General features: G+C 38.5%; 2 protein-coding genes across 2 annotated transcripts; both read right to left on the reverse strand.

The window, feature by feature from the left end:
- Positions 1 to 2,672: 2,672 nt before the first annotated feature.
- Positions 2,673 to 9,608, reverse strand: LOC140241010 (uncharacterized). Its single transcript, XM_072320784.1, has 3 exons — positions 9,510 to 9,608; positions 4,382 to 4,569; positions 2,673 to 3,309 (listed from the first exon to the last, which is right to left on the reverse strand). Exons 1-3 carry the CDS (start codon positions 9,606 to 9,608, stop codon positions 2,673 to 2,675), a joined length of 924 nt encoding a protein of 307 aa, XP_072176885.1.
- A 2,403-nt stretch (positions 9,609 to 12,011) lies between these two features.
- Positions 12,012 to 26,248, reverse strand: LOC140240417 (small ribosomal subunit protein mS40-like). The gene is made up of 8 exons (XM_072320183.1): positions 26,112 to 26,248; positions 19,984 to 20,140; positions 18,944 to 19,020; positions 18,451 to 18,471; positions 17,708 to 17,788; positions 15,658 to 15,724; positions 14,743 to 14,802; positions 12,012 to 14,224 (listed from the first exon to the last, which is right to left on the reverse strand). Exons 1-8 carry the CDS (start codon positions 26,241 to 26,243, stop codon positions 14,115 to 14,117), a joined length of 705 nt encoding a protein of 234 aa, XP_072176284.1. The 5' UTR covers positions 26,244 to 26,248; the 3' UTR covers positions 12,012 to 14,114.
- Between the last annotated feature and the right edge of the window lie 285 nt (positions 26,249 to 26,533).

Here is a 26,533-nt window from a genome sequence, read left to right on the forward strand (position 1 = left end):
TGTGTGTGTGTGTATGTGTAAAGGGCGGAAATTGCGCGTGCGTGTGAGTGTGTTTTGCAATGAAGTCACGTTAACGTGACATGAAGTGACAGTAAAAACAAAAACGACACACCATATCGTACCATTAACTGCTCCACAAGTAAGATAGAACTGCTCCAATGTCAACGATCCATCGAAGGTGGCGTCCTCTGCATTCCGTCAACAGTGCCGTATCTATTGTGACCATCATCGCACATCTCCTTGCTTAGTGCATGTTTAATACAATGACAGCATTTGTATTTTCATATCGCACATTTTTTTTTTTTTTTTTGATAGCTGTACTCCATTCTTTTTACGATATGTAAGAGCGGGGAACCTTTTTATCGTAAAAGGGCTCATAATGCACGAGCGTTTCTCAGACTCGAATTTGGTGACATCTTTAAATAGGCACGCTACATGCAATGTACAAAGCAATTGAGAAATGACGCCAGTATGATATCACAATATGATTATCTGTTCTTTGCCTTTTACTTGAGTACCTTATTTATTATCAACTGAGTCAATTTGTAATCATGGAAAGAGGACAGGTATATAAAATGCACAACATGAATACAACGGTTCATGTTATACGTTAAGATGTCGTGAAAGATGCACATTTTTATTCATTCATACTCCATGTAGAGAACATAAAATAATATACGTGTGACAGAAAGTACTAATAAGACTAATACGTGATTTGCATAAGCAAGGAGTACTGTACCATTCAATGTGTGGTACAGGATAAACACAATCGATGAACAAAATAAGTCTACATCGAGAACATGAAGTGAATCAAATCATCATAATATGTGAAAATACACAGGCATGATTTGCATATATAAAACTTATACCAGTCGTGTAGACAATAATTGCTTAAAAATGACAAGAAGATGACGCCGCAGAGTCACAAGGGCGAAATAAAAACGTGGAGCCCCCATATGCTACAAAGTACGAAATGTTATGTATTTGTGTGTGTGTGTGTGTGTGTGTGTGTGTGTGTGTGTGTGTGTGTATGTGTGTATGTGTGTGTTTGAGAGTATGGCGTGGCTCATCGCATTTAAACTTTAACGTGAATAAGTTCAAACTAAGCTGCTTATGGTACCATTTGCTGGATCTTTTTAAAATCAAAATCAATCGTGAGGAACAATGCAAGCTATAGATGGTCAAAAAGCCTACGTTCTATTTTACTTTTTAATCATCTTTAAAACCCATCAATTCTTATAGTAATAGGGCCAACTGAATGTTCAGTCTTGAATTGACATTGCTGGTAATGCCGTAGACTTCATCGTATCACATCCAAAATTCGTGATGGGGTGTCCAACAGATTAGACCTACATTCGACAAGTATCACACTGCGCTACACAATAACACGCACGCGTGACTTATAGGCTGCATGCACTTATCTGTAAAACACATTCATTTTAGCAAGTCAGATAGCGATAACAGAATAGTAGTAATAACATTGTGCAATAATATTGCTCACATGCAGTTATTACAGTGACATGCTAGCATCTACGATCGCCTTTATTTCTTTTGGTAAGCGCATGTTCTTGGAAATAATATTGTGTATCACTGATACATTGTGACAAAATCAAATATAAAGAAAAAGAAACGAACAGCATCAAATTACAGAGGTACTGAGGCTTGAAAATGTTGCAAACTTCATGTAGCTGTGATAATGAAGACTGTCCTTGCGAGTACAGTCAGCGGACCAGGACGATTAGCGGGTGTCGTTAAAACTGCGATCTCCTTGATGCTTTTCTTATAAACAAATTGATCATGATTATTTACCACACAATGCCTGACATTCCTACTTTGCATACTATTGAATAACTATAAGTTTCATCATTCTCTGACAGTGTCCTCCGAATACGAGTGCCAACTTGTGTTTGAGATAAATATGGTGAATAGTAGAACGTATAGGCTCCTATAAAACAGTATCGTGCGCAATTTAACATAACACAGTAGTAAACCATATACGCTTACACACGCAGAGTGATAGACCCACAATTTAATCGGACGCCATTACTAAGGTACTAAGATTCTCTGAGACAAGTTGAACAAACACAATTTGATAGTGTATTATGATAGAAAAATAATTGTTGATACACCTTCAAAGATATGTTTGCAAGGTACGAGATTAAAGCCGCCATGTCTCTGCCTGTAACTCAGAATATTGTCAGCTCGTCTGTAATGAAAAGACGATAAACGGGGACGTTGCCCCACCCCCCCCCCTACTGAGTATTTTCCCCTCCACCATCAGGTTAGAAAATGTCAATCTAAGTAAAATCTCAATAACTTGCTCTATTAGTGGTTCACAAAAATGACGTGCCGATATTATACTGGCTAATACAACCACCGATAGACTTTTTCATCATTGCCTTTTCCTACAGATTTTGTTGTTGGTGTTGTTTCAATATCAAATGAATGAGATAAGTACACAGCTTAGGCCTACATACTTGGGGTTCCAAAGCTTTCCTCTCCTTAGTTGTTTTCAAACACTAACTTGTGACTCATTATTATCCGTGACATCGCCAAAGATTGTCATACCCGTCCTGACACTGTCTTCTAAGTGAAGTCACTTATTACCGAGGAATACAAACTGGTAATCAAAGCAAACTGTTTTTATTGGGGAAAAGAAGAACCATACGAGCTTAAAGTTTAAAGGCTGCCATCTCGTCATAATATTGTTGAGTGGCGTCGATGCATTTAATGGTATCCGGTTTCATCTCGTCGCGGGGTGGCGCCGGTTTCGGCGTCTGGAACCCGGTGCTTTTTAAGGTCATCTCGTGCATTTTCTCCTGTAAAGGAATCAAGCACCGCCACGTCTTGACAATATCCGCGCTCCCGTCCCATTCCAGAAGGGCCTCAGTGTACGTCATGCCGGCAGCCTCGCACAACTTCGGCAGATACAGCACCGGATTCGTGGCCAAATCGTCACTATCGATCACAGTCGGGTTCGGATCGATGTTCTCGCGGACGTGCTTCCACAAATCGTACTGACACTTGTACGTATATCCAGGCATCATGAACGGAACGTCTGTTGTCATATCAAAGGTTTCCTCCTCCAGCGGTTTGCCTGCTGACAGTCCCTCCGTCATTTGCTTGAAGAGCAGCCGACGCCACGAGGGAAACATGCGATCTGGGCGTCGGATAAGGAAGACGTGCTTGAAGTTAGCCTCCTTGCTGGGCAGCATGTCGTAGAAGTCTGTGACCGCATACGCCATGTCCTTGATGACGTATGACTTATCTGCTGGTAACGAGTCTAGCTGCATTCTTGCACTGTCGCGTCTGATTGGCCAGAAAATAAAGCACAAGAATGATCATGGTCATTAAACAAATAAATAACATTTTGACAGCCTAAATTAGCATAATTTTATAGGGACAAAATACGACCGCATGTACCTGCATGTCTCGGGTAACCCCATCCCAGACGTAGTGACACTGACAGAATTTAATGAAGTCGAAACTCCGAATAGTAACTCACAACAATATCAGGCATTTGCGGTTTGCCATTCGGTTAGATTCGCATTCCTTTGAAAGAGCATGGCCTTGAAATTCAAAGAAATTTTAAGTACTTGATGTCCATGTGTGTGTTATCAGTCCCAATCACATGCAAATCTTTTCAGATCAGCAAATCTTTACGAAAATGTGGAGGTTGGATAACGGGTAGTGTATCAGATCCGTAACTCATTAAACGAGGTGTATCAGAGCTTCTCATCACGACGATGATATCTGGTAAATGAAATGGATGAAGCGGATCACCAAATGCACCCAAAACGCCCAAGCAACCGCGACGCACACGCGTGTTGACGAATAAAATGAGTCAACAGGGAAAAGCTTCTTGAAAATACTCCTTTGAGGGAGCGGAGCGACCATGGGGGGGGGGGGGGGTGAATTGGGGTGGGAGGAAGGGAGGTTGGTCGGGAACTTGCGTTTAGGGGGCTGAAGTAGTGCGATTTGGTACATGCATGCCATGTACACTAGTCACTAACACTTTATCAATAATTCTTTCGGTAATGATTGAAGATGGCCATAGACGCATCATTTTGGAGCCTGTTTGATCAACATTTTGACAGAGCATAAGTGAGTCAGGAGCTAATGAGGTATATATCATAATTATTTCAGGGTATAGTATAATCATTCATTTACGTTGAAATTTGAATTAAAGCAATGCTTCAAGCAACTGTCAAGACGTAAACTAAACGACTAAACATGGGTTGTGGTGCAGGCGGCATAGTAAGTTCTCAATGGTCTTTCGGGGACAATTTTATGGATTTTCCAGAAACAAAGCTTATGAAACAAACAAAAAACAATATTGCTTCCTGCTTTTGTTTCTCTGGTCTTTTCCCTTTTCACTCACAGTATGAGCGATGCGTCCATTTCTCTTGGATGAAATTTATTTTCCAAGGGCGTTCCCTTAACTTTGGCCGCCATGTCGGCCTCGAAGGCTGCGGGGTCAAAGTCTTTCATCAGTCTCGGCATCTTAAAGCCCATCCTGGTGTGCAGGAAGTCGACGAAAAAGGCGTGACAGTACGGCTCGCACCATGCCTGGCAGAAATAATCAAAATATAAGAACGGGAGGAAGAAATAAAAATTAAAAATCAAGAGAACAGCAAAAACTCAGTATGGAGAGGCTCTCCAAGGACCACGTAAATTTAGTCTATTGTGAAAAGATACTTTGTTAAAGCAATACACAATGCATTACATTACAAGATTGTCTCACTGAAACAAGCACAGAGGAAATATTTTGTTTTGATATCGAGTAGGCCTATATGTATTTTCGTCACGTGTGGTGATCTCACTATTCTTGTGTATCGCCTTCACTTACTGTATTAGTAGCGGAAGTGCAATTTTACTTTTATCTTTCAGTCACGTAATCAAAATTTGAAATTAGGCTGCTTTCACATAGAAGTATTCGGTATTCGCTATTCGCTATTCGCTATTCGAGCACCGAATACACCATCACCCGCACCGTCAACTCACTATCCCATGTAGTGAGGATTTCTTCCTCCTACATCGCAGCAAATCTTATTAACGATTTCTAAACTGCATCAGAATGTCGGTCTACATGCTTATATTTGCTAACGGGCAAATCCAGACCAAAAGTGTCATTATTTCATAAACGAGAGACGGTATACGCTGCAAGAAAATCGAACAAGCTCGATTCCCACTTTGCTATACTTTTCGCAGGTATTCGGTACTTTCGAATAGTGCCCTCTTATGTGAACCGGTGTGAGGAAATCCTATCGTTCGATTCAAGCTATTCGCGTGCCCTCGAAAAACGAGCCCGAATACCCGAATAGTATACTTCTATGTGAAAGCAGCCTTAAGTGCACAAGATGTATTTGCAAGTTGTAACAGAAATACAGCATTGTGTTACGTTAAGTGTCATAAACGTCATTTAGTGACATTTAACAGCAGAAAATAAAACAGAAAGCTTCATAAACTTCGTTTTGATTTTCTGATTTCACTTTGAATTTCAAGAGTGTGGAAACTCAAGAATAATAGAGAAATGTCACTAATTAAATTCATTGCTTTTCTACTTCATATATATAATCATCGTCATTCTGACGTGGAAGAGCTTAGGAAGCCGTGATTTCCTCAAGAACTTGATGATGATCATAACTTCTTAACCTCAACGGCAGACTTTTTTACGTCAAAATATAAATGTCCGAATAGACCGTTTCTGTAGGCCTATTACAATTTATTTTTCCTGTCCTTAAGCCGATAGTAACGAAGCATTCCATTAACCTACTCCATCCCATTAAAAGTCCTGTTTACCTTTGGGAGCAGTGATTAAAAAAAAAAATCAAGATATCACATTTGATGCATAATATGTGTAGCTCTGTTGTATCACAAAACATCCTACCATATAAAATTTTTGCAATAAAGCCTGAAATATACGGAGATATCAGTATTTTTCTTATTAAACCATAACTGTAGACAGTTTAGTCTGGAAACATTTTTATTATAACTATTGTTCACTTTTTGTGTATTCAACAATACTTAACATCGATTATACGGATTCAAATTTTTACAGTGGTTATTTCTATCCCTAACTCACATTTTAGAACTATTTTAGAGCACTAATGCTGGGTTTTTGTTTCTTCTGAAAATGGTAAATTATGCCTTTAAGTTCCATGATAGGCAGGAATTTAGTTGTTACTAGGGAGGGCAAAGCCTCCGGCAAGCTTTATGGCTTTTACGGGCAACTTTTGTGCACAATGCATGCATAGAATTTTTATACATTACAGAACCGGCCAACTGACCATAGTCATCTTTGCGAGGAAACTACATACCCCATGTCTTGCGAAATTTTACTTTCATTTTCATAAAATACACACCATCAGAGCCGTGAAAGCAATGTTTTGACGAAACGATTACCCTGAATTCGAACATATAAGTAACTCAAATCCGGAGAGAAGCATCATCGATCACAAAATTAATCCCTTGTTCTAACCAAGCTGAGAAAATCACGGTAGTTATACTTGTGTATGTGTAATTACATATGGATAGGCAGCCTCTTCACTTGTGGCTATACACACAACCGATGTCACTCCTTGGTTAAAACAGGGAGGTGCTAGAGAAGGAGAGGCAACTAAAGCTCTCCTTTGAAGTCATGCGCGGCACCGCCGAGAAGTTATGCGTTCAACTACAGGTGTTACCCATGTGTTTTGACAAAAGAGAGCATCAGTAATCGGGACTAGCGCTCTCACATCTAGAAATATTTGCTCCTACTGCAATTCGCTCTCTCTTTCAATGTGATGGCAACAATTAATTTGTGTACCTTGAATTGGAGCAGCGAATCAAAATGCAGTGTAAAACTCACAATTTTAACAGCAAATAGTTTAAGAACACGATGGAACACGCTTTAACGGAGTACTTTATTTGAAAGATCAAAATATCCCTTATTAAGAGATAAAAAAAATTAACATGCGGAAATGTGCGCATTATTGAAAAAATAAGGTTTTTAAGAGGGACTAATTTTCATATCCTTTCGATTTGCGAATTACGAAGAAACTAGAAATACATGTTAATAATATTGAATTCTTTCCTAAACTATTCTAAATCAATTCGAGTATTTCATTTAAAATTTTGCGGTGAAATAAAGCTTGTAATTCAACGAAAGGTGAAATGCGTTCTTCGTCTCCGAACTTCGTCTTGCAACTAGAGCGGTGCCGAGCATGACTTCAAAGCGTAATGGAATGTTAGACATCCCATTGTAACGTCTTGAACCCAAACATGTGTTTGCATGAATTACGAAGAGTTGCCACTCCATCTCTGTAACACCTCCCTGGTTAAAACATGAACCTACTAGATAAGTGAACTATCTTCACCGCCGCCATCTGATTATGTGCTTCTTAAGGAATACGTTCAGATGTTTGGACAATGACGATAGTGTAATCGTGTATCGTCACTGACAAAACACTGTTTTCCTCATTTCGGTCTTATTTGGCTGGGGTCCCTTTTCAGACTCAACTGCCTTTGAATAAACAGTATAATAAAGAGGATCAGCACACTTTTTGTCCATCAATAGAAAACTGGCAGCCGTCTGCGCGTGCGTGTCGAGTGTATCAAAGGAGTGTTACCGCGGTTGCGTTCTAATAGAAGGGTTGTCGGGGTAATGTCCTGGTAAATACCCTAGCTAGGGCTAGGGTAGAATTAGAAAAAAGTTGCCGCGACAACGTCCGAGCACCATTTTGCGAGGACCGGTTTAACAAGCAGGTGAAAAAAAGAAGAAAATATCATACCTGTACGCTACCCGGGGAATCGCGGAATCGATTTGGGGAAGCTTTCCAGTCTCCATCTGGTAGCGGCAACGTCTCCTTCTAGTAGCGGCCAAGTCGTGGAGACCATTTATTCGCGAGGTCTCCGAGACGTCTCCGCGACTTATGCTGAGACCCATTAATTGGGACCTACGAGAGACGTCGCGGAGAAGTGTCCGCAACTGAGAAGACGTCTCGGAGACGTCGCGGCAACGTCTCCGCGACTCCCGGGTACCGTTTCATGAAAGTTATCAGCACTGACAAGTTGTCAGTCTCTGACAATAACCATAGTAACAGTCAGTGACCAGAGCATCTCAGTCAATTAAAACCAAGGATTTTGCTGAAATTGTTAGAGACTGACAACTTGTCAGCGCTGACTAAATTGATGAAACATCCCCTCCCCCCTCCCACTCCAGACGAATAGATTATCATCGTAAACTTATGTGAAGACGTCTCTGAAATCGTCGCGGAGTCGCCTTCTCGGTGAGAGCGCAAGTGAAGCCATGTGTGGTACGTCTTTCGAGTAGCACGAGGGGCGGCTGCAGTCGCGGCGATGTCTCCATTGATCACCGAGATACGTACAGCATGTCAATACATATAGGCCTACCTAGGTATTGATGTACAAAAGAATTCCACAGGTGCATTTGTGCCTTTGATGATCGATGTTCGAAGCCGCCGTCTTGCTGAGCAATCTGAAGATTCATTTTGAACGCTAACATAATGTAAGCCATATTTTGCTCATATATTAAATGAAATGAAATTTCACTTTCAATGATGATAAAACATGTGAAACAAAAGTCAATCTCATCCAGGAATTTGTGCAAAAGTGTAAATTAGAGCTGTATCATGTGAAGTATTTAAACTGTACCATCCTGGAAAGCCAGTTTTATAACTTTTCCACTTAATTTCCACAAATAAAACTAATATGGAATAATCTTCAAGTATAATTCTTTATTGATAGATATATCAGATTAGTGCCCGGGTATGCCCAGTCGAGTAATTTTCATCTTTATTTCAGCATTTTTTTTCGCGCAATTTCTATTCCCGTATCGTAGTGTCTGTACCACCTACCTTTTATAAGAAGGGATAGCGAAAAGTAATTACCATCACAAAGACATATCTACTTAGAAAGTGGCTGAAGATTATGCAATGAGACACGAGTCAATTGTCTTCCTATCTGCGCGGCAGATCCTGTTTGGCACATGCTTTAAATATTCTATATAGAGCGGCGGCATCGAACATCTAGCAAAGGGAATAAGACGGTTGTGACTCCATTCTCTTGAACCTCCTTCAATAAACGAATGAGCCGCAATATTGACTGTTGTTTTCATGATGTATCCAATAACGATTTTCCCCCACTGTCTTTGTATACTCAGGTCCAAATATTTACTGTAAATTTAACGTTATTTCCCGTTACAGTAGGTCGAACCTGCTATCTGTACAATTGTCTTCGTAAATAAACTGTCAAACAAATTCCAATACTTGATAATTATCATTTAGTTTGGATAGTTTACCTTGGTTACCACATGAAGTGCAAGCATTATGGTTGCGAGTATCGATTTTTGTTATACACGATAATCTTGCATTAAGTTTCATTGTATCATGTTAAATTGTTAACCGCATGGTCTGTCACTAATGATAGTTCGCAGAGTATTCGTTGCGTATATATGTACTTAATACTATTGTCTGTGTATGGAATATCTCCAGACCAATGATTCTTACCTGTGTGTTCGGTTGGAAACTTAAGCACTTGAGGATGCACGTAGATATTGAGCGTGGTACGCCCCAGATGATCACACGAAAAGTCTTGTCGTCCGCCATATTGGAGTCTATAGTGTGTTCTTCGAGTCTGCGCGGCTATTACATTGACAGTGTAAGATAAGGAGGAAGACCGAAATTTAATTGTCAGCCAACTCTACGCAGGAGTTCATATCATTGGTAACAGACCGCCACAGTCATTTCATTTCCACATACGGACTTTTAGGCACGACACTGGCTTGATTTGCACATGCCAAAGTGCGTCCATAAATGCATGAAATTATGGCTCTCGGGAAGTAATTGGTAACAGACCGCCACAATGTCATTTATTTCCAAACACGGGTTTGCTTTGTACACGCTCCTGCGTCCCATAAATGCATGAAGTTATGGCTACCGGGAAGTATAGGCCGAAACAATGCGCATCTAATATATCAGCAAGTTTTATATTTTCAAAGAGGTTCAAGAGAGTGGAGTCAAACTGTCGTCCCGCATTTCCTTTGAAGCCAAGTTGGATGAAGCCACTCGAAAGTATTTGAAGCATGTGGCAAACTGGATCTGCCGTGCAGATAGGAAGACAATTGACTCATGTCTCATTGCATAATCATCAGCCACTTTCTAAGAAGATATGTCTTTGTGATGGTAATTACTTTTCGCCATCCATATATACATTTATAAAAGATGGGTGATATAATGGTAAAGACACGGGGATGCACGAATTGCGCGAAAAAAAAAATAATAAAAATGGTAAAATTAAAATGAAAATTACTCGACTGGCCATGCCCAGACACTAAAAATTTCTGATATATCTATTAATAAAGAATTATACTTTAAAATTATTCCATATCAGTATATTATTTGTCGGAATTAAGTGGAAAAGTGACAAAACTGGCTTTCCAGAAGAGTATAGTTTTAAACACTTTCATATGATACAGCTCTGATTTACACTTTTGCACATATTTCTGGAAGGGATTGACCTTTGTTCAATGTGCTTTATCATTAAGTGAGATTTCGTTTCAAGCAGAATATAGCCAACATTAAGTTAACGTTCAAAATGAATCTTCAGATTGCTCAGCAAGACGGCGGCATCAAACCCCGTCAGCAAAGGTACAGATGCACAGAGCTCTGTGGAATTCTTTTGTACATCAATAGCAAAGTGACAACTGTTTGAATAATTACAGCAAGTTGGAACTCCATCTCTTAATCCTCCTTGATATTTTCGCGACGCAGACGTTCAGAGGAAAAATTTGTTCTGCGCGTGCGCAAATTTGCTTATCAAAATCGATCTCTCTTCGTCTGAGTTTTCACGGTCGGTGCTGGGCCATTTTTGCGTCCGCTCGAATTCACGACGCGGAGAGCTACTTGATGCACTGATACGCATGGTGGCCCCATTTTTACTTTTTATAGGGTACGTCTTCGCGTAATATGCTAGTATAGCGAGGTACCCGCACCTCGTCAGGGCCCCTTATACCGCCACCCTGCGTAAAATTGCTACAAGCGCACTGAACAAAATACGCCCGGGCACATAACTACCAACTTTTCAGCGGCTCTGAACCTCACCAAGCAGTCGCATGATAGGTCTCATCGGCATTCACATCTACATTAATATTAGAAGCTTGAACATCTGAAGTTTGTTTGTTTGTTTGTGGTGCAACAGAGTTGTGAGGGACAGACTACTTAACAAAATACACGTACATGTACATGAAGAAAATAAAAAACAAACAAACATGTTGATTAAGCATCAGCATCCGTTATTAATAATCATGCAACTCATTAAATCAGCTCTAGTCAAACATGCTATCACTTTAATGTCCCCGTATAGACTCTTCATGGAGTATTTCCTTCAAGAGATTACTTTAGGCACAAAATGTTGATTTAAAGAGGTGCAGGTAAATCTGGCGTCAAAGTTTTCTTTATTACCTCCTCAGTATTTCAAGCACAAACACAAAATCGTTCTTTAATATGCATACATTTTCATCTATAGACACATGCGGAGTCTTTCACACAAACAGAATGTAAATCAACTTGAATGAAATTGGGGAAGAAGTGGCCCAGTAGGGCCTGTTTTCATTTTCCGGCACGATGGTTTAACCCTTAAAAAGTCAGAGTGGGGGGGGGGGGGGGTTGAATCAACTCCCCTCCATCGGCTACAGAACAGCCCCAAAAGCCTGGCCTGGTTAGGGTTAAGGACGAGGTCTGTTCATCGATCAGGACTGGGTTGTTAGGCAGGTGACCGCTATATAAAGGGTCTACTAGTATAATATCATACCCAGAAAATGCCAGCACACGATCGTATGTATAATACGGACTTCTCTCTCTCCCTTTCTCTCTGTACACCTTTGCACGATGGTCACACTCACAGACCTGTAAATAAACTAGATACGACAACTCAATTCACCCATACTATAAGTGTATGTACGTGTACTGGATTTAGGAAACAAGACACATGGAAAATATGTACAAATACAATTGTATGCAAATGCAATTCTGTGGGCATAAGTGATGGTTTATTTCTTCAAGAGGTACATGACATGTCCATACAAATCTTCATCCACGAATGATCTCTGTGATCAATCCGACGCACAGGCACACACACCAAAGAATGTGACAAATACAGTACATTGTGCAGTATTCAAATTTCCCACATAAGTACAAGAAATCTTGAATCCACTATTTAAGACTGGGAGCAGTGATTACAAAAAAAAAAAAAAAAAATGTTTTAATTACTAGTACATGTACACTGTATAACATTTTGTTTGCTGCATGTGTATAATTCAGTTGTATCACAAAATGCCCAACTGTACTGTCTGTGCAAGGATTTTGCAATACATGTGTATAGCCGAAAACGCACTTTATAAGGAGATAAACATATGTATCACTAATTTTCAATGTCGGTGACGGTTTATTCTAGAAAAAATTTCTAATTAACTATTCATATTTTGTATATTCAACAATATTTTATATTGAATATAGTGATTAACATTTCATGTTGATTATTTTTTTTCTCTAACTCACAATTTATAACTATTTTGCAGCACTAAACCTGAGGTTTTTGTTGTTTTTGCTTTTGTTTTTGTTTTCATCTGCAAATATCAGCAAGGGAAACACTTATTATAGATGCTAATTGCAATCCTTGAGAAACTTTGGGAATACTGGCAGGGCCACCAGAGGAGACCAATGCGTTAAAAGTTGTACTAAACAATGACGGTGGGTCTTCAATGATATGCAAGCATCAAATAGCCATTTCTCAAAGGTTGTGTGTGTATGTGTGTGTGCGGTGAGGGGGGGTCTGGATAGACATTAGTGAAATGTCTCGTACATGTATGTCCTTTTTCGATTTTGCAGAAAGGTTTTTCAAACCATATTTATCTGTACAAGAAGATCCAACGATAAAGTCACTCATTTACAAACTAAATTATCATAAACTTTTGTGTAGACATGAATAGAAGTTCTGTGTGTGTGTGTGTGTGTGTGTGTGCATTTGGGTACTGTAAAAGTGGAAACTTTCGCAGTGTTGAAATTTTCGCGCAACCAGAAACTAGCACGAAAATAAAAGCACGAGAATATTTTCGCTTGTCATATGTTGCAGTTGATGTGATGATTCCGCGGAATCAAGAACACGCGAAACTCGTCTTACCTGGCTAAGCACAAAAAAATTAGTCGAGCGAAAATATCCACTTTTACAGTATATGCTTCTCCTTAGCGAAACACACAAGTGTTACTCGCTACGGAACACCACGCAAAAGTATGTGTTTGGATAATACACTTTGAGGGCACTTTGGACATTTTGTTACTATTTTTTATTCATCAGGATTCAAGTTTCATTTCCTGGAAACCAGAAACATGTCGTGTGTGTACAGTGCACTCCTATTATAACGAACTCAGTTATAACAAAATTCCAGTTACAACGAAGTAAAAACCCAGGCCGTAATATAATCTGCTCTATATGTTTTTATTATTTAATGTTATGACGAAATTTCGATATAATGAAAGAAAACTGCAGGTCCCAAGGACTTCATTATAACAGGAGTCCACTGTATTGGACTGACATCTCAGGAATACACAAGATGTTACAGCCCATATATCTGGACTGAGCAACAACTGGGATCCCTACAGATGCAGGGAAAAACAAACAAACACAAAAGCACTTGCGCAAACGGACCAGAGGGTTTTTGTGAGAAATTCCTCATGTTCTCATCCGTTTCATCATTGTCGATGCTCTGTCCTTAGATGCCTCGTACATGTACTTCCGGGGGAACTCGTCTTAACAAATCCTCACTAGCTCTGTGTCATCTGTTGCAAACCACCATCAAATGTGCAAACGTCCGGTCAACAGAAGAGAAACTTTTGGTCCCTGTCTCAACGTGCAGTCTTGTATAGTCCATGCAGCTCCACATTAAGATGAAACTTAATTCTTCATCCACCCTTCATGACTTTCTCACTGCTTCTCACTATGCCCCTGACCTCAGTCACCGATGATTTGCATGTGAAACAAAGTGCTGCAAATCTGAGAGATGCGAGTTCATACAGGATGTCAGTCTTTTTTTCTTGTGAAGTCCTAATCAGGGAGCATCATGCTTTAGCAGACCCTTCAATCCTCTCGTCCGGGGCATTCCCGTCACTGTTCTGGTAGTAATCTTCATACTTGTACTCGGTGAACGGCACAGTATATGGGATCAGGCCTGAAAATCAAGAAATGTAAGACAACATGAAGGACAACAACGATTTTCCAAAGAAAGAGTGTCACTTCCTCAATAACACTTTGCAAAAGTCAAATCTTATGTACACTGCGATGTACTTTTTCAGCATTCTTATCATCAATTACATAGCACTTGCATCAATAAAACACAACTGCAATGGTTTACTGCACCTCACTATTTGTAAAGTTCATAATTGTATAAGACTTTAGCAATCAGGCAACCAACAGTTTGCTTACCACAAATATATAAATACAATGTAAAAAGATTTTTTTTTAACAAAATGATTAAAGACAAAAAATTAAAGTTCTGGCCCACATGATATGCAATACTTAGATGAAGTAATCAATATCCAACATCTTCACAACATTTTATGAAATGTTGACTCAGTCAAGCAATTGACATGTAGAATGTATTTTATACAGGTTGGGTGAATGTCTGATGAATGCTCAGGCAACCAAAAACATGACCATTTAAGATTGATTTTGACAATGTCTACTCACCATGCTGCTTTGCCTTCTCTATGGTTGCACACAGCTTTTTGTACTGTTGTTGACAAACCCCTGGTGGGAAAGAAAAAACAAATGACAACAATCATAAGGAAGCTATCATATTTGATTTGGAAGAAATATGCCGTATTGCAAATCACTGCAAGGGTGGAGGGGAGGCATGATGCATGAGCTTAATATAGCTCAGTGATAACAAAATGAGGTGCATTTGCACAATTTCATGCTTGCTATTCTGGTTTGATAAATATCTAACTGAACATACAAGCAAATTTGGTTGGAGAGAGGAAGGATTACTGGAAATGCTTTATATGTTAGGGAATGGGATCTTATCTTTCCAGATCTCACAGAAATGTAAAGTTGATGAACTGCTGGTACTTTGGTATTATCACACCATTTCATGGACACAGTTTTCATATTTTAATTGAAATTATGTGACAAAACAAACAAATACATCAACAGTTTAAATATCTTAACATATTAATATCAGTTAAACTTCCCACAATTTCTATTCCTACAATTTTTCAATTACCTGAATGGCTACTCTAAGAAATTGTCAGTGATATCTAATGATAGTGGTTGTCTTGTTCTTTTCTTACTATTTCCTTTCACAGTGAACATTCCAAGGATACATTTTGTTAGCAATTTTCAGAGAGTAACACATCCTGTTCAGAGTTGTAGGACTGCTCAACTTGACAAAGGCAAGTGCAATTTTACATTTCTCACATTGTCATTTCTTCTTAAAAGATATGCCTGAACAGGCACTGAAGTGTACAAGTATTATATTTTCTCATACTCGGGTAAAAAACAAACACAAACGACAAAAACCAACCAACAAAACTTTATTGTTTCTTTCAGTGATGATTATTTGCAATCTCAACTACACATGAGTAATATGAGCACTAAAAATACCTGTCCGGAAGGTAGAGTATATGTCCCATGAATGTGGACAGATGAACTGCTCCAGCAGCTTCACATTCTGTGTGGACACAATTAAAATGAAACAATTTGAGGCATAAATGATAATATAAATCAGTAATATACTTCTACTGTTTTATAATACCTTAAAGGTCCAGTTTACCTTTGGGAGCAGTGATTTAAAAAATGTTCAAGATATCACATTTGATGCATATGTGTAGGTCTGTTGTATCATAAAACATCCTACCATATGAAATATTTGCCATAAAACCTAAAATATAAGGAGATATCAGGGTTTTTCTCAATAAACCGTAACTGTACACGGTTTAGTCTGGAAACATTTTTATCATAACTATTGTTCACATTTTGTGTATTTAACAACACTTAACATCGATTATACGGATTCAAATTTCGACAGTGGCTGTTTCTATCCCTAACTCACATTTTAGAACTATTTTAAAGCACTAATGCTTTCATCTGCAAATGGTAAATTATGCCTTTAATTACCACTCTGCCAAAGTGCTCAAAGGGATTAAGTGCATGGATGACAAATATGGGCCACAGCAGACTTGTAACTACCATACTAATTATACATCAGCCTCCCAAGTAAGTCTCTTTTTCTTTAAACAATTCAGCTGGACTTTGTTAGTCTTTGGGTACAGCTGCAGTTGCGAACTACAGTGTACAAGGATGTTGGTGCAACACCAAGCCAGGAAATGTAGGCTCTCCTCCAAAACATTATTATTCATTATTATTATTATTTATTCGGCAATTCAACATACAATACAAGCGGACATAAAATACAAACAGAAAATTGTATTACATGATATAAAAATTGTGGTGATTCCACAATTAAAGTCAAATTTCTAATTACATGTTATACAATCTCTCCTCAGGAATGCTTTCATTAGTGTCATAAGGAAACATGAGGTAACTCAGAGACATGATGTAATCTGTAGAAGTGATGGGTTTAATAGTAGTGTACATCTATTCAAAGGCAGACTAGAAGCATGCTTCATAATGGAGGAACATTGTAAGGTGTCTTAAAGGGTGTGTACAGTTCTGGTCGAGGTGAGGATTTAGCTTTTAACATTTTGCGAGAAATTAAGAAACCACTCTATGAGATGTCAAAGAGCATGCAATTTTAAGGGGTATAAAAAGTTTATTTGATGAAAATCGGTTTTGAAATGGCTGAGATATCCAAAAACAAGTTGAAACAAAGAATCCTAATAAAAGACGTGGCCTGTCGCCTTTTATTATTATCACTTTTTTGGATATCTCAGCCATTTGAAAACCAGTTTTCATCAAATAAATGTTGAATCCTTCCTTAAATTACATTATTATTATCATTATTATCTATTCGACCAGGTAAAGAATATAGGATACATATCATTAACATCACAAACATGAAACAAAAACCAGAATGCCTTTTCATATTTCATTAGAGGTTTCTCATTATCTCAATTAGGAATGTTCAAAACATGAATCCCCACCTCAACCAGTAATGTACAGTCCCTTTAACATTCACTCTATGACATACAAGATATCTGTCTCAGTAGATTGACCAAAAGTGATACATACTGAGTTGAATAACTATTCTTTGTACATGGCCAGAAGGAAAGCAATAACATGTCCACATGTAACAGCACATCACAGGAATGGGAGCTACCACTTCCCAATGAAAGATTCAGAAATGAGAACAGAGTGCTTTGACTAGAGTGCTGCTACCACGGGACATGGAGTTTGAACCTGGAACCTTACAAATGAGAGCTTGTGGTCTTATCCACACAGCCATACCAGCTCCCTGTTTTGCCATGTTATGCCAATCACCTGACCAAGCAAGTTTTTAAGGTGTGACACTCCATTCAAAAAGAAGAAACATTGCGGAGATTTCCTCAACAGAGTAATCAAACAGACATATAAAAGCTACAAAAATGCACATTTTTAGATTTGACTGAGTTAATCTTCTCAACAGAAAGGCCACATACCCACAAAAACCACAACAACTGGGAGGAAAAATAGAGGAGACAGTGAAAAGACTGACCTTGTAGTGCACAAGGAGATTTGAATCTCTGCAGATTGGGCAAGGGTTGCCGCATACACTCTGCTTCTCACCATGTCCTCTCTGGAGAAAAGATGGACAGAACACAGCATTATCTTTAAAAATCGTACATGAAAAAGAGGAGCTTTATTACACATTTTCAGCATGCTTAACCAGGTTTCAGTAAAAACAAACAAACAAACAAACAAAACACATCGAAGGGGAGGTCCTTTAGCCGTTTGAGCAATTCTTGTGTAACATTCTCAAAAGCCAGCAAAATGCTCTGCAACATCCCCAAGAACTGGTGACATGCTTAAAATAAAACGTAATCAAACATGTGAACAACATGTGCAAAACTTGAGAAACATGGACCCTATTCAGACTGGGCTTTTTTGGCTATGCTATATATGACCCCTCTGAAATCTTGACCATCAGTGGCGTGATAGTGGCACGTTAGCAGCACAATGGTAATTTTGAAGAAACTGGCGGTGCAAAGTGAATACACATTGCTCATGCCTTAAACTACTCAGAGATGCAGGCAACTGCTGTTATAACGAAATCATTGAGACCAACAGTTTTCTTTCGTTATAACAAAATTTCATCGTAACCGAAGAGAATTTTGAGCCTCACATGTTGGTGATTTACATACATTCGGGACCTGAATCCTTACTTTGTTGTAAAGAAATTTTGTTGTGTTCGTTCAAACAGAGCACCCTTCTTAGAAATATCCAAAACTTGTTACTTACTATGCACTTCTTCCTGGTTTTCTGCAAAGAAAAAGAGACAAGACAAATGTCAAGACTAGTAAACTGGTAATACAGAAAGATTATTAACTTTTTTTTAAGCAAAAATCAAGCACAGTATGTAATTAGACATGAAAAGTTAGTTTAAATCAAATTAGAAATGAAAAGTGGCATCATCTGCATAAAAATTTTGTTGCAAAATACTCAACAAGGAGAAAGGGTTGCAGTTACTGAATTATCAACCAAATACATGAATTTCATGACAATCTTGCATACTCATCGATGGTAGAATTGCGAGATGATGACCTCACTTGGCACCATTTTCTGCTTGTGGTTGCAACCAAAATCACTATTTGGTGCAACACATGAAATGCTGAAATTCTGCACCTTTCTCATTTCATGTTCAAGTTTGTTAACACTTCTGTTCTTTCCTCAGGCCAACTTTTCTCCGTTTCTAAAAATCACCTTGATGACACAGAATTGTAATTTTACCTACCGTTGGGGCAAGCCTTCCTTTATGGTTCCTCTTGTAGTTTGCCCACACTGGTTTGTTGCCATACTTTTCAAAGTATTCTGCAAAAGAGATGATACGAAATACAAAATTCTACTTTAGAAATGTTTGAATATACATGCATATGCAGGAAGATATGGCTCTATTCTCTTTCCAAACGCATATTTATGCATCAAGATTTTCTGGGCTGACAGTTCCCCATTCTCCAGGCCAGTCATTATTAACCAATCAAAAGATGAAGTTTAATTGTCACACGCTCACAAGTAATTTGTGTGATCATCTTAACAAGTGTCATCTACAACTCCTGAACACACTTTCAAGATAAAGTTAATATAACCAACTTAAAGGACAAGTTCACCTTCATAGACATGTCGGTTGGGTGAATGCAGCAATATTAGTAGAACACATCAGTGAGAGTTTGAGGAAAATCGGACAATCCGTTCAAAAGTTATGAATTTTTGAAGTTTCTGCTCGCTCAAGGCTGGATGAGAAGACTACTATAGCTTGTGATGTCACATGTGTACAATAGTATAAAGGAAGAATAAAGAAAATTCAACATATTTTCACTTTTCTCGCATAACAAAAGAACACTTGACTTCTCTCTTTCAGAAGGCAGGGGGAATAATATTACCCATAACATTATGTCAGAAACAAGTCGAAGAAATGTGCACTTTATTCAAAAAGTGAAGTTTTGTGAAATTCTCCTTTCATTTTCTTTATATATTTGTACGCACATGACATCACACACTCTAGTAGTCTTCTCATCCAGCAGTGACTGCGCAGATACTTAAAAAATTAATAACTTTCGAACGGATTGTTCGATTTTCCCCAAACTTTCACTGATGTGTTCTACTAATATTGTTGCATTCACCCAATCCACATGTATATGAAGGTGGACTTGTCCTTTAACATGTGTTCTCCATGATACACTACAGCTGAAGTTCCTGAAATGAAATGAATGAACGATAAGAGTAGGAAAGAAACCCCAAAATATCAACCTAATTCTTTCATGGTCATTTACGCACCATCACTTTCAAGGTAATCTAGCGCTTGCATTAGCTCTGCTTCCGTAGCCTCCCCCGTGGAATCAGTTGCCTTCTTCTCTGGTTGGTCTGACACATCATCCCACCTCACTACTGACGTTGTAAACCTTTGTAAGCTCCCGATACCATGGGTCACATTCTGGAAAGAGAAAACACAATTGTGCATCTTATATACAGATGTAGGTCCTATACACATACGTACACACACATATGTGAGGTGTAGAATTTCTACATGAAGTGAACATACATGTATGCAAATATATGAATGCAAAAATGATTAAATGGAAAAATAAGGTGAGTATAGGCATACAATATTAGTACCACAGTACATCAGGTTGAGCTTGAAATGTCTCATAGATCACTGGATGCACCTACGCGCAGGTTCCAAACCCACAACTGCACTTGAAGGATTTTTAACCTGTGCACAGCTTTGCAAACAGGTTAAAGACAATCAAATGGATCAGTTATCATACTAGTCTCTGGATGGGTTCAATCTGTTTATACTTGACCAAATCAAGAAAAATCATCAATTTGGCAGAGAAAGGGACTACTATATTGAAGAAACAATATTTTGCACAAAACACTTACATACAATGACAGGGCTGTGTATACCGATCCCCTAACTGCGACTAACCTGAACACAAAGTGTTTAATATGTTCCCACAGCCCAGTTAAAGGAATGGTATCATACTGATTGAGGTGAGGATTCAGTCTTTGATGTTCTTCTTCTTATTATTATTTTTCTTCTTCTTCTTCTAGTATAGTACAGTCTACCATGAGGTGTATCAGCGAACTGGTTGGGTGTGCAGTGCAGGCAGTTTACAGTGGCAGTGCTCCAGATAAAATTCATGTGGGCTATGTACAGTGCTAGAAAAAAACTAGAGATTGTAATTTGTCATCACTGACAAATTAAGGTGATCCGATTTTTTTTAATCAATGATTCGAGTCCTTATTGCAATAGGCATGACCATACAAGTTCCATCTGTGTTTAGAGACATTGGCCGTGTGATGTTTGCATTCTCATTTAGCAAAGGGAGTCATATCTGCCATGTTTGGTACCAAATTCTGCATACACTATAACGAAGAAACAGCAACAAGTACATATGACCTTTGACCCACCTTTGCACTCCCAAGATTGCATCTGATGAAATAGTGGTTATTTTGTGAAATGATTCTCGCGACATCGTCTATACGTGTGTAAAATATGGGAAAGATAAGGCAGGTATTCACCAAGATACAAGATGAAACATTTATGACCTTTGACCCTAATTTACATATCCAAGATGATGTCCGATCTAGTAGTTGTTATTTCATCAAATAATGTACGTGACATGAACTAAACATGTGCAAAATATGGGGGTGATAGGGCGTGTTTTTCTTGAGTTATTGCAAAGAAAGTTGCAGAAAGAAAGAAATACCTCAATACATAGAAGATAAGCGTTAATTTCAACCAAGTTTTTTATCGTGATGCCGACAACGTATGAAAAACGAAGGGCACATTATCGGTAGCGTAAAGTCTCAGCTACAACATATTAAAATCTGGGAGAAATTCACCGAAGGTCAAGTGAGCTAGTGCTCGATAAAGACAATCATGTCAATTTTCACATTAAAAAAAATTCCCTCCCATAGAGATAACACGTCATAACGAAGATACAAAAAGAAGTACATATGACCTTTGACCTCAATTTGCACAGACAAGATGGCATCTGAGTAAAAAGTAGTTATTTTGTGAAATGATCCTTGTAATACGGTCTTTGCGTGTGCAAAATATGGGAAAGATAGAACATGTATTCACTAAGATACAGGATGAAACACTTATGACCTTTGACCCTAATTTACATACCCAAGATGATGTCTGATCAAGTAGTTGTTATTTTATGAAATGATTTACGTGACATGAACTTAACATGTCCAAAATATGGAAGTGATAGAGGCCGTTTTTCTTGAGTTATTGCAAAGAAAGTTGCAGAAAGAAAGAAATATCTCAACACATCGAAGATAAGCCTGAATTTCAACCAAAAATTTTGACGTGATCCCGACAGCGTATGAAAAAATGAAGGGCACACTCACGGTAGCGTAAAGTCTCAGCTACAACATATTAAAATCTGGGAGAAATTTATCGAAGGGTAAATGAGCTAGTGCTCGATAAAGATAGTCATGTCAATTTTCATTTCCAGAAAAACTGCACTCCCATAGAGATAACACGTAAACTGGTCAAATTTGACAAGATTACTTTCAATCCTTTTTTACGAGGTGATACCGTTATCCAATCAAATTTTTGTTATTTTATGTTTGTAAGAACATTAAATAAGCTACAACATACTGAAATCTGGGTGAAAATTGACAAAGGACTAGTGAGATATGCTCGAATAAACTTGAAATTTGATGACGTCATTTTGAAAATTCACTTTTTTTACTTTATTAAGAAATTTGCTATCTTTTAATCATTTTGTCAGCATTACCACCCCATGAAATGACATGTACAACTCATCAGCTTTCAAAATATGTAAAGAAAATGGGGGGTCACCGTCCATCCTGACGAGTAAAATCGGATTTAAAATTGGCAGTTTTTTGGCATAGTTGCACTGTATATCGCCATTGACGCGCGCGCGGAATTTCAACTTTGACGGGCCCGTATGACGTCATATTGAGTCGGATTGACTTGAAACTTGGTATAAATATTCCTTGACATTTTAAACATCCGATCCGTGTGAAAAAACGGGAAATTTCAATTGCATATTAGCTGTGTGTGCGCATATGTGCGCGCGCGTACGCGTCCGTCCGATTTTTTCAATTTTTCAAAAAATGCTCCAAATGGTCTGAAACGTGTGCAAAAAAAATTTGAGCTCGATTGGAGCATACAAATATTTTAACGCGCGCGTACGCGCACGTTTTAAGAGAAAATATGAATTTTGAGAACATGAGCAGAATTCGCATAACTTGAAATATATGTGACGTAAATTTCATTGAAAAATTCTTTTCCATTAATGAGATATGATTGAGAATGTGTTTTCATATAATGACGTCATAGTGACGTCACGGTCGACTGATCACAGTGATACATTAGATTTGTCGTCTTTGGGACATGATGCATACATGGTATAATTTTGAAATTGATAGGCATTGCACTTTCTGAGCTAACCTCTGCACAACTTTTGAGGAGAAATAAAGAAGAAGAAAAACAAAGAATCCGTACAGATACAGAAGGTGATCCGAGAGGATACTCGGATCACCTAACAATGTGCAGCTAAAAAACACTCCCACTGTCTAACGGAGCTGAAGATTTCACACCTCCTCCTTAAGTGTAAGTGGGGAGGTACATCTTATGAGCTGATCAGGTAGACTGTTCCAGAGTCGTGTTGCATCTGGTATGAAGCTTTTTTGGTATGTCAGAGTGCGAGCATTTGGAATATACAGCATTTGTGAGTGTCCCCGGCGGGTATTTATACGTACAGGTAGGAAGTCGGGTGGAATATCTACATGTGAGTTCAGGACGGAATAAATCATGTACACTTTGGATGTTTTGCAAGATACATGTATGTAGAAACTACCATTTGAAATGTTACAGAGCATACAATTCTAAGGGGATATGAAAGTTTATTTGATGAAAATTGGCTTTGAAATGACTGATATATCCAAAAGCAAGGTATATCAAAGAGATCCTGGATAAGTGGTGGTCTGTCACAGTTTATTAGGATCGCTTCAAATGCTTGGATATCTCAGCCATTTCAAGACAACCGAGTTTGAGTTTATAACAGTAACAACATATATTATGTAAAAGAAAATTTGAATACATAATGGTCATTTAAACACTACACTTTTGTGTCAACAATCCCCAGTAACATCAACATTAATACATACATGTACAATTGTACAACTATTGCTATTGATTTGTAGTACCTTGTCTAGAAGTGACTAGAGCATTATCTATACAGATTTAATGTGTTTTGCGAACAGTTAGTTTATTTCGGAAAGATTTCCTGATTTAAATTTTCCTTTCGATCTTTGGCAGAGCGTTCCACAATTTAACTCCTGAATCCTATAGACCTTACAGAAAGCATGTTGGGGGACACATGTGTCGTAATTAGAAAGAATACCCAACCTTCCTTCTTTGAATATTTACACACAGCCTGTATGTGACTCTTCCAATTCAGATGACAATTGCATTTTACCAATGCATTATCAACTAGAAATGTCGCTAAGGCGACTGGTGTATGCCTCCGCCATAATGCATGGTTCTCCTAATAGGTCTATAGTACAATGTCTTGACAATGTGTGATGAAAGTTTCACACAATTGGCAAAATATTAAAATGACAGGTTTGCCACAAATGTGCTGAATGTTCACTTTCCTAGAACTAGGTTTAATTGGATGAATGATTAAAACGTCAGAGTGCAGGTATTTGGGGGAACTCATGATTTTTACTCGACTTTTGACCCTTTTATAAGTTTATGCATTGAGTAATTTTCAAGGTATTGAGAAAAAGTATAATTTCAGTATCAAATGGTAAAATAGTATTATCTAAACCTGGCCTTTGACCTTTGACCTAACAGTTCCAAAGAGAATCACTGTTAGGTAGAACATGCATAAATATATAAGTTTCATGATAACACCTTGAGTTACTTTTGAGATATGGAGGAAGAAGTGCAATTTAGCACTTTCACTTGACCTTTGACCTTTTGGCAAGAAACTTCCCACAGAATATATATTGGGTTATACATACATCAAGTTTAAAAAAAAATCCTTCAGGCATTGCATAAATATAAGGAAAGCAGTGATATTTTGAGGAGTTGACCTTGACCTTTGACCCCTTGACCTTTGACCCATGACCCCCAACTTCCCTAGATAATCACTGCCCATCGGTACATGCATATATACTAAGTTCCATGAAGATACCTTGAACCATTTGCGAGATATGAAGGAAAACATGAAATTTCAACCTTTTTTTTCACAAAATAACCTGTGACCTTTGACCTTTGACCCGTGACCCGAAAATCCAAACAAAGTATCATCCCCCCAGGATATACCCTCATACCAAGTTTGATGCAAAACCACCTCACGGTTCTTGAGATATCGACAAAAACAAAACGGGACGGACGTACAGACGTACGGACGGACGTACGGACGGACGTACGGACGGACGTACGGACGGACGTACGGATGGACGGACAGACGGACGTACGGACGAATGGACGAACGGACGGACGGACGACCCAAAAACATAATGCCTCCGGCCACTTCGTTGGCGGAGGCATAAAAATATACATAGGTCTATGCATTAATAATAATATATGAGCCTATATCTAATATTAATACATTGGTAAAATAATATTGTCATCTGAATTGGAAGAGTAACAAAAACAAAAACCAAAACCCAGATGCCTCATTCACTTCACAAATGTCATCTCATTAATATCCTCATCCTGATACTGATACTGATACTGATAGTTTCATTGTTCCTTTGACAGTAAATTTTTTTTACTTTGCCTTTTAATTTTTAAACCCGTTTGTCTAATGTTACTAGAACTCTACTCTTTTTGAAATTAGATTCTAGGGCCTAACAACACAAGGATGATGGTTGAGTAGCAATCAACAAGTAAGTTAGACCCAGTTCTATTTCAAAGATAGGTTAATTTAAAATGCCACTGTATTAGGATTGCATCACTCTTGATTGAATTTTCCTACTGCCCAGGCAGGCAGATCTCATGTTCTTTCATATTTCGTACGTAAGAGGTTTCTCATTATCTCACAAACAAATACACACACACACACACACACACACACACACACACACACACACACACACACACACACACGCACACACACACACACAAGTTGGAAACTGTAAACCTGCAGCTAGCTATATACAAAGCATGGACTATGATATGGGATCCGGCGGATGGGGTCTTGTATGGCAGGCTGGCATGCATGGAGCGCCCAAAGCCAAGAACCCCCCCGGGCGCGCCCCGAGCGAACTGCAGTGCAACGCCAACAACGGTTTCCCCAACGGTTTATCGTGATTTACTGGTTTGGCCTATCCAGCTCCAGTCCAGAAGCCTAAGTAGGTGCTAAATACATCATATCTGTCTAGCAAACATGGAGAAAAAGTACCTGGTAGGCCGAAATCACTTGCATACATGTGGGTGTCACTGAAGCACAATGCTTCACGTTTGATAACACCCTGGACGAAGCACAAATTCGGGCATTCCTTGCGAAGAGCACGAGACACCTTGACGGGTGCATGGAGGCTGCCATCTTAACTTCAGTAAGTGGTACAAGCTACTAGTTCTCCTCTGACTATGTTATTTTGTAGATTACATAAAAATTAGTCAAAAATATTAACATTATATATTTTAAACACTTCCATATATTATTTAATGTAAATTTTGTTCTCATTATATTTTTGGTAAATTTTTATCTCTGTTTATTTTAGACTTAGCTCGTACAAATTTGCTAGTCACGTGTGACGACTGCGCATGCTCATACTGTAGGGCGTTGCGTGCACATGACGTCATTTTAGAAGGACCTCGAGA

This window comes from Diadema setosum, chromosome 17, assembly GCF_964275005.1.
Source record: "Diadema setosum chromosome 17, eeDiaSeto1, whole genome shotgun sequence".
Taxonomy (NCBI): Eukaryota; Metazoa; Echinodermata; class Echinoidea; order Diadematoida; family Diadematidae; genus Diadema; species Diadema setosum.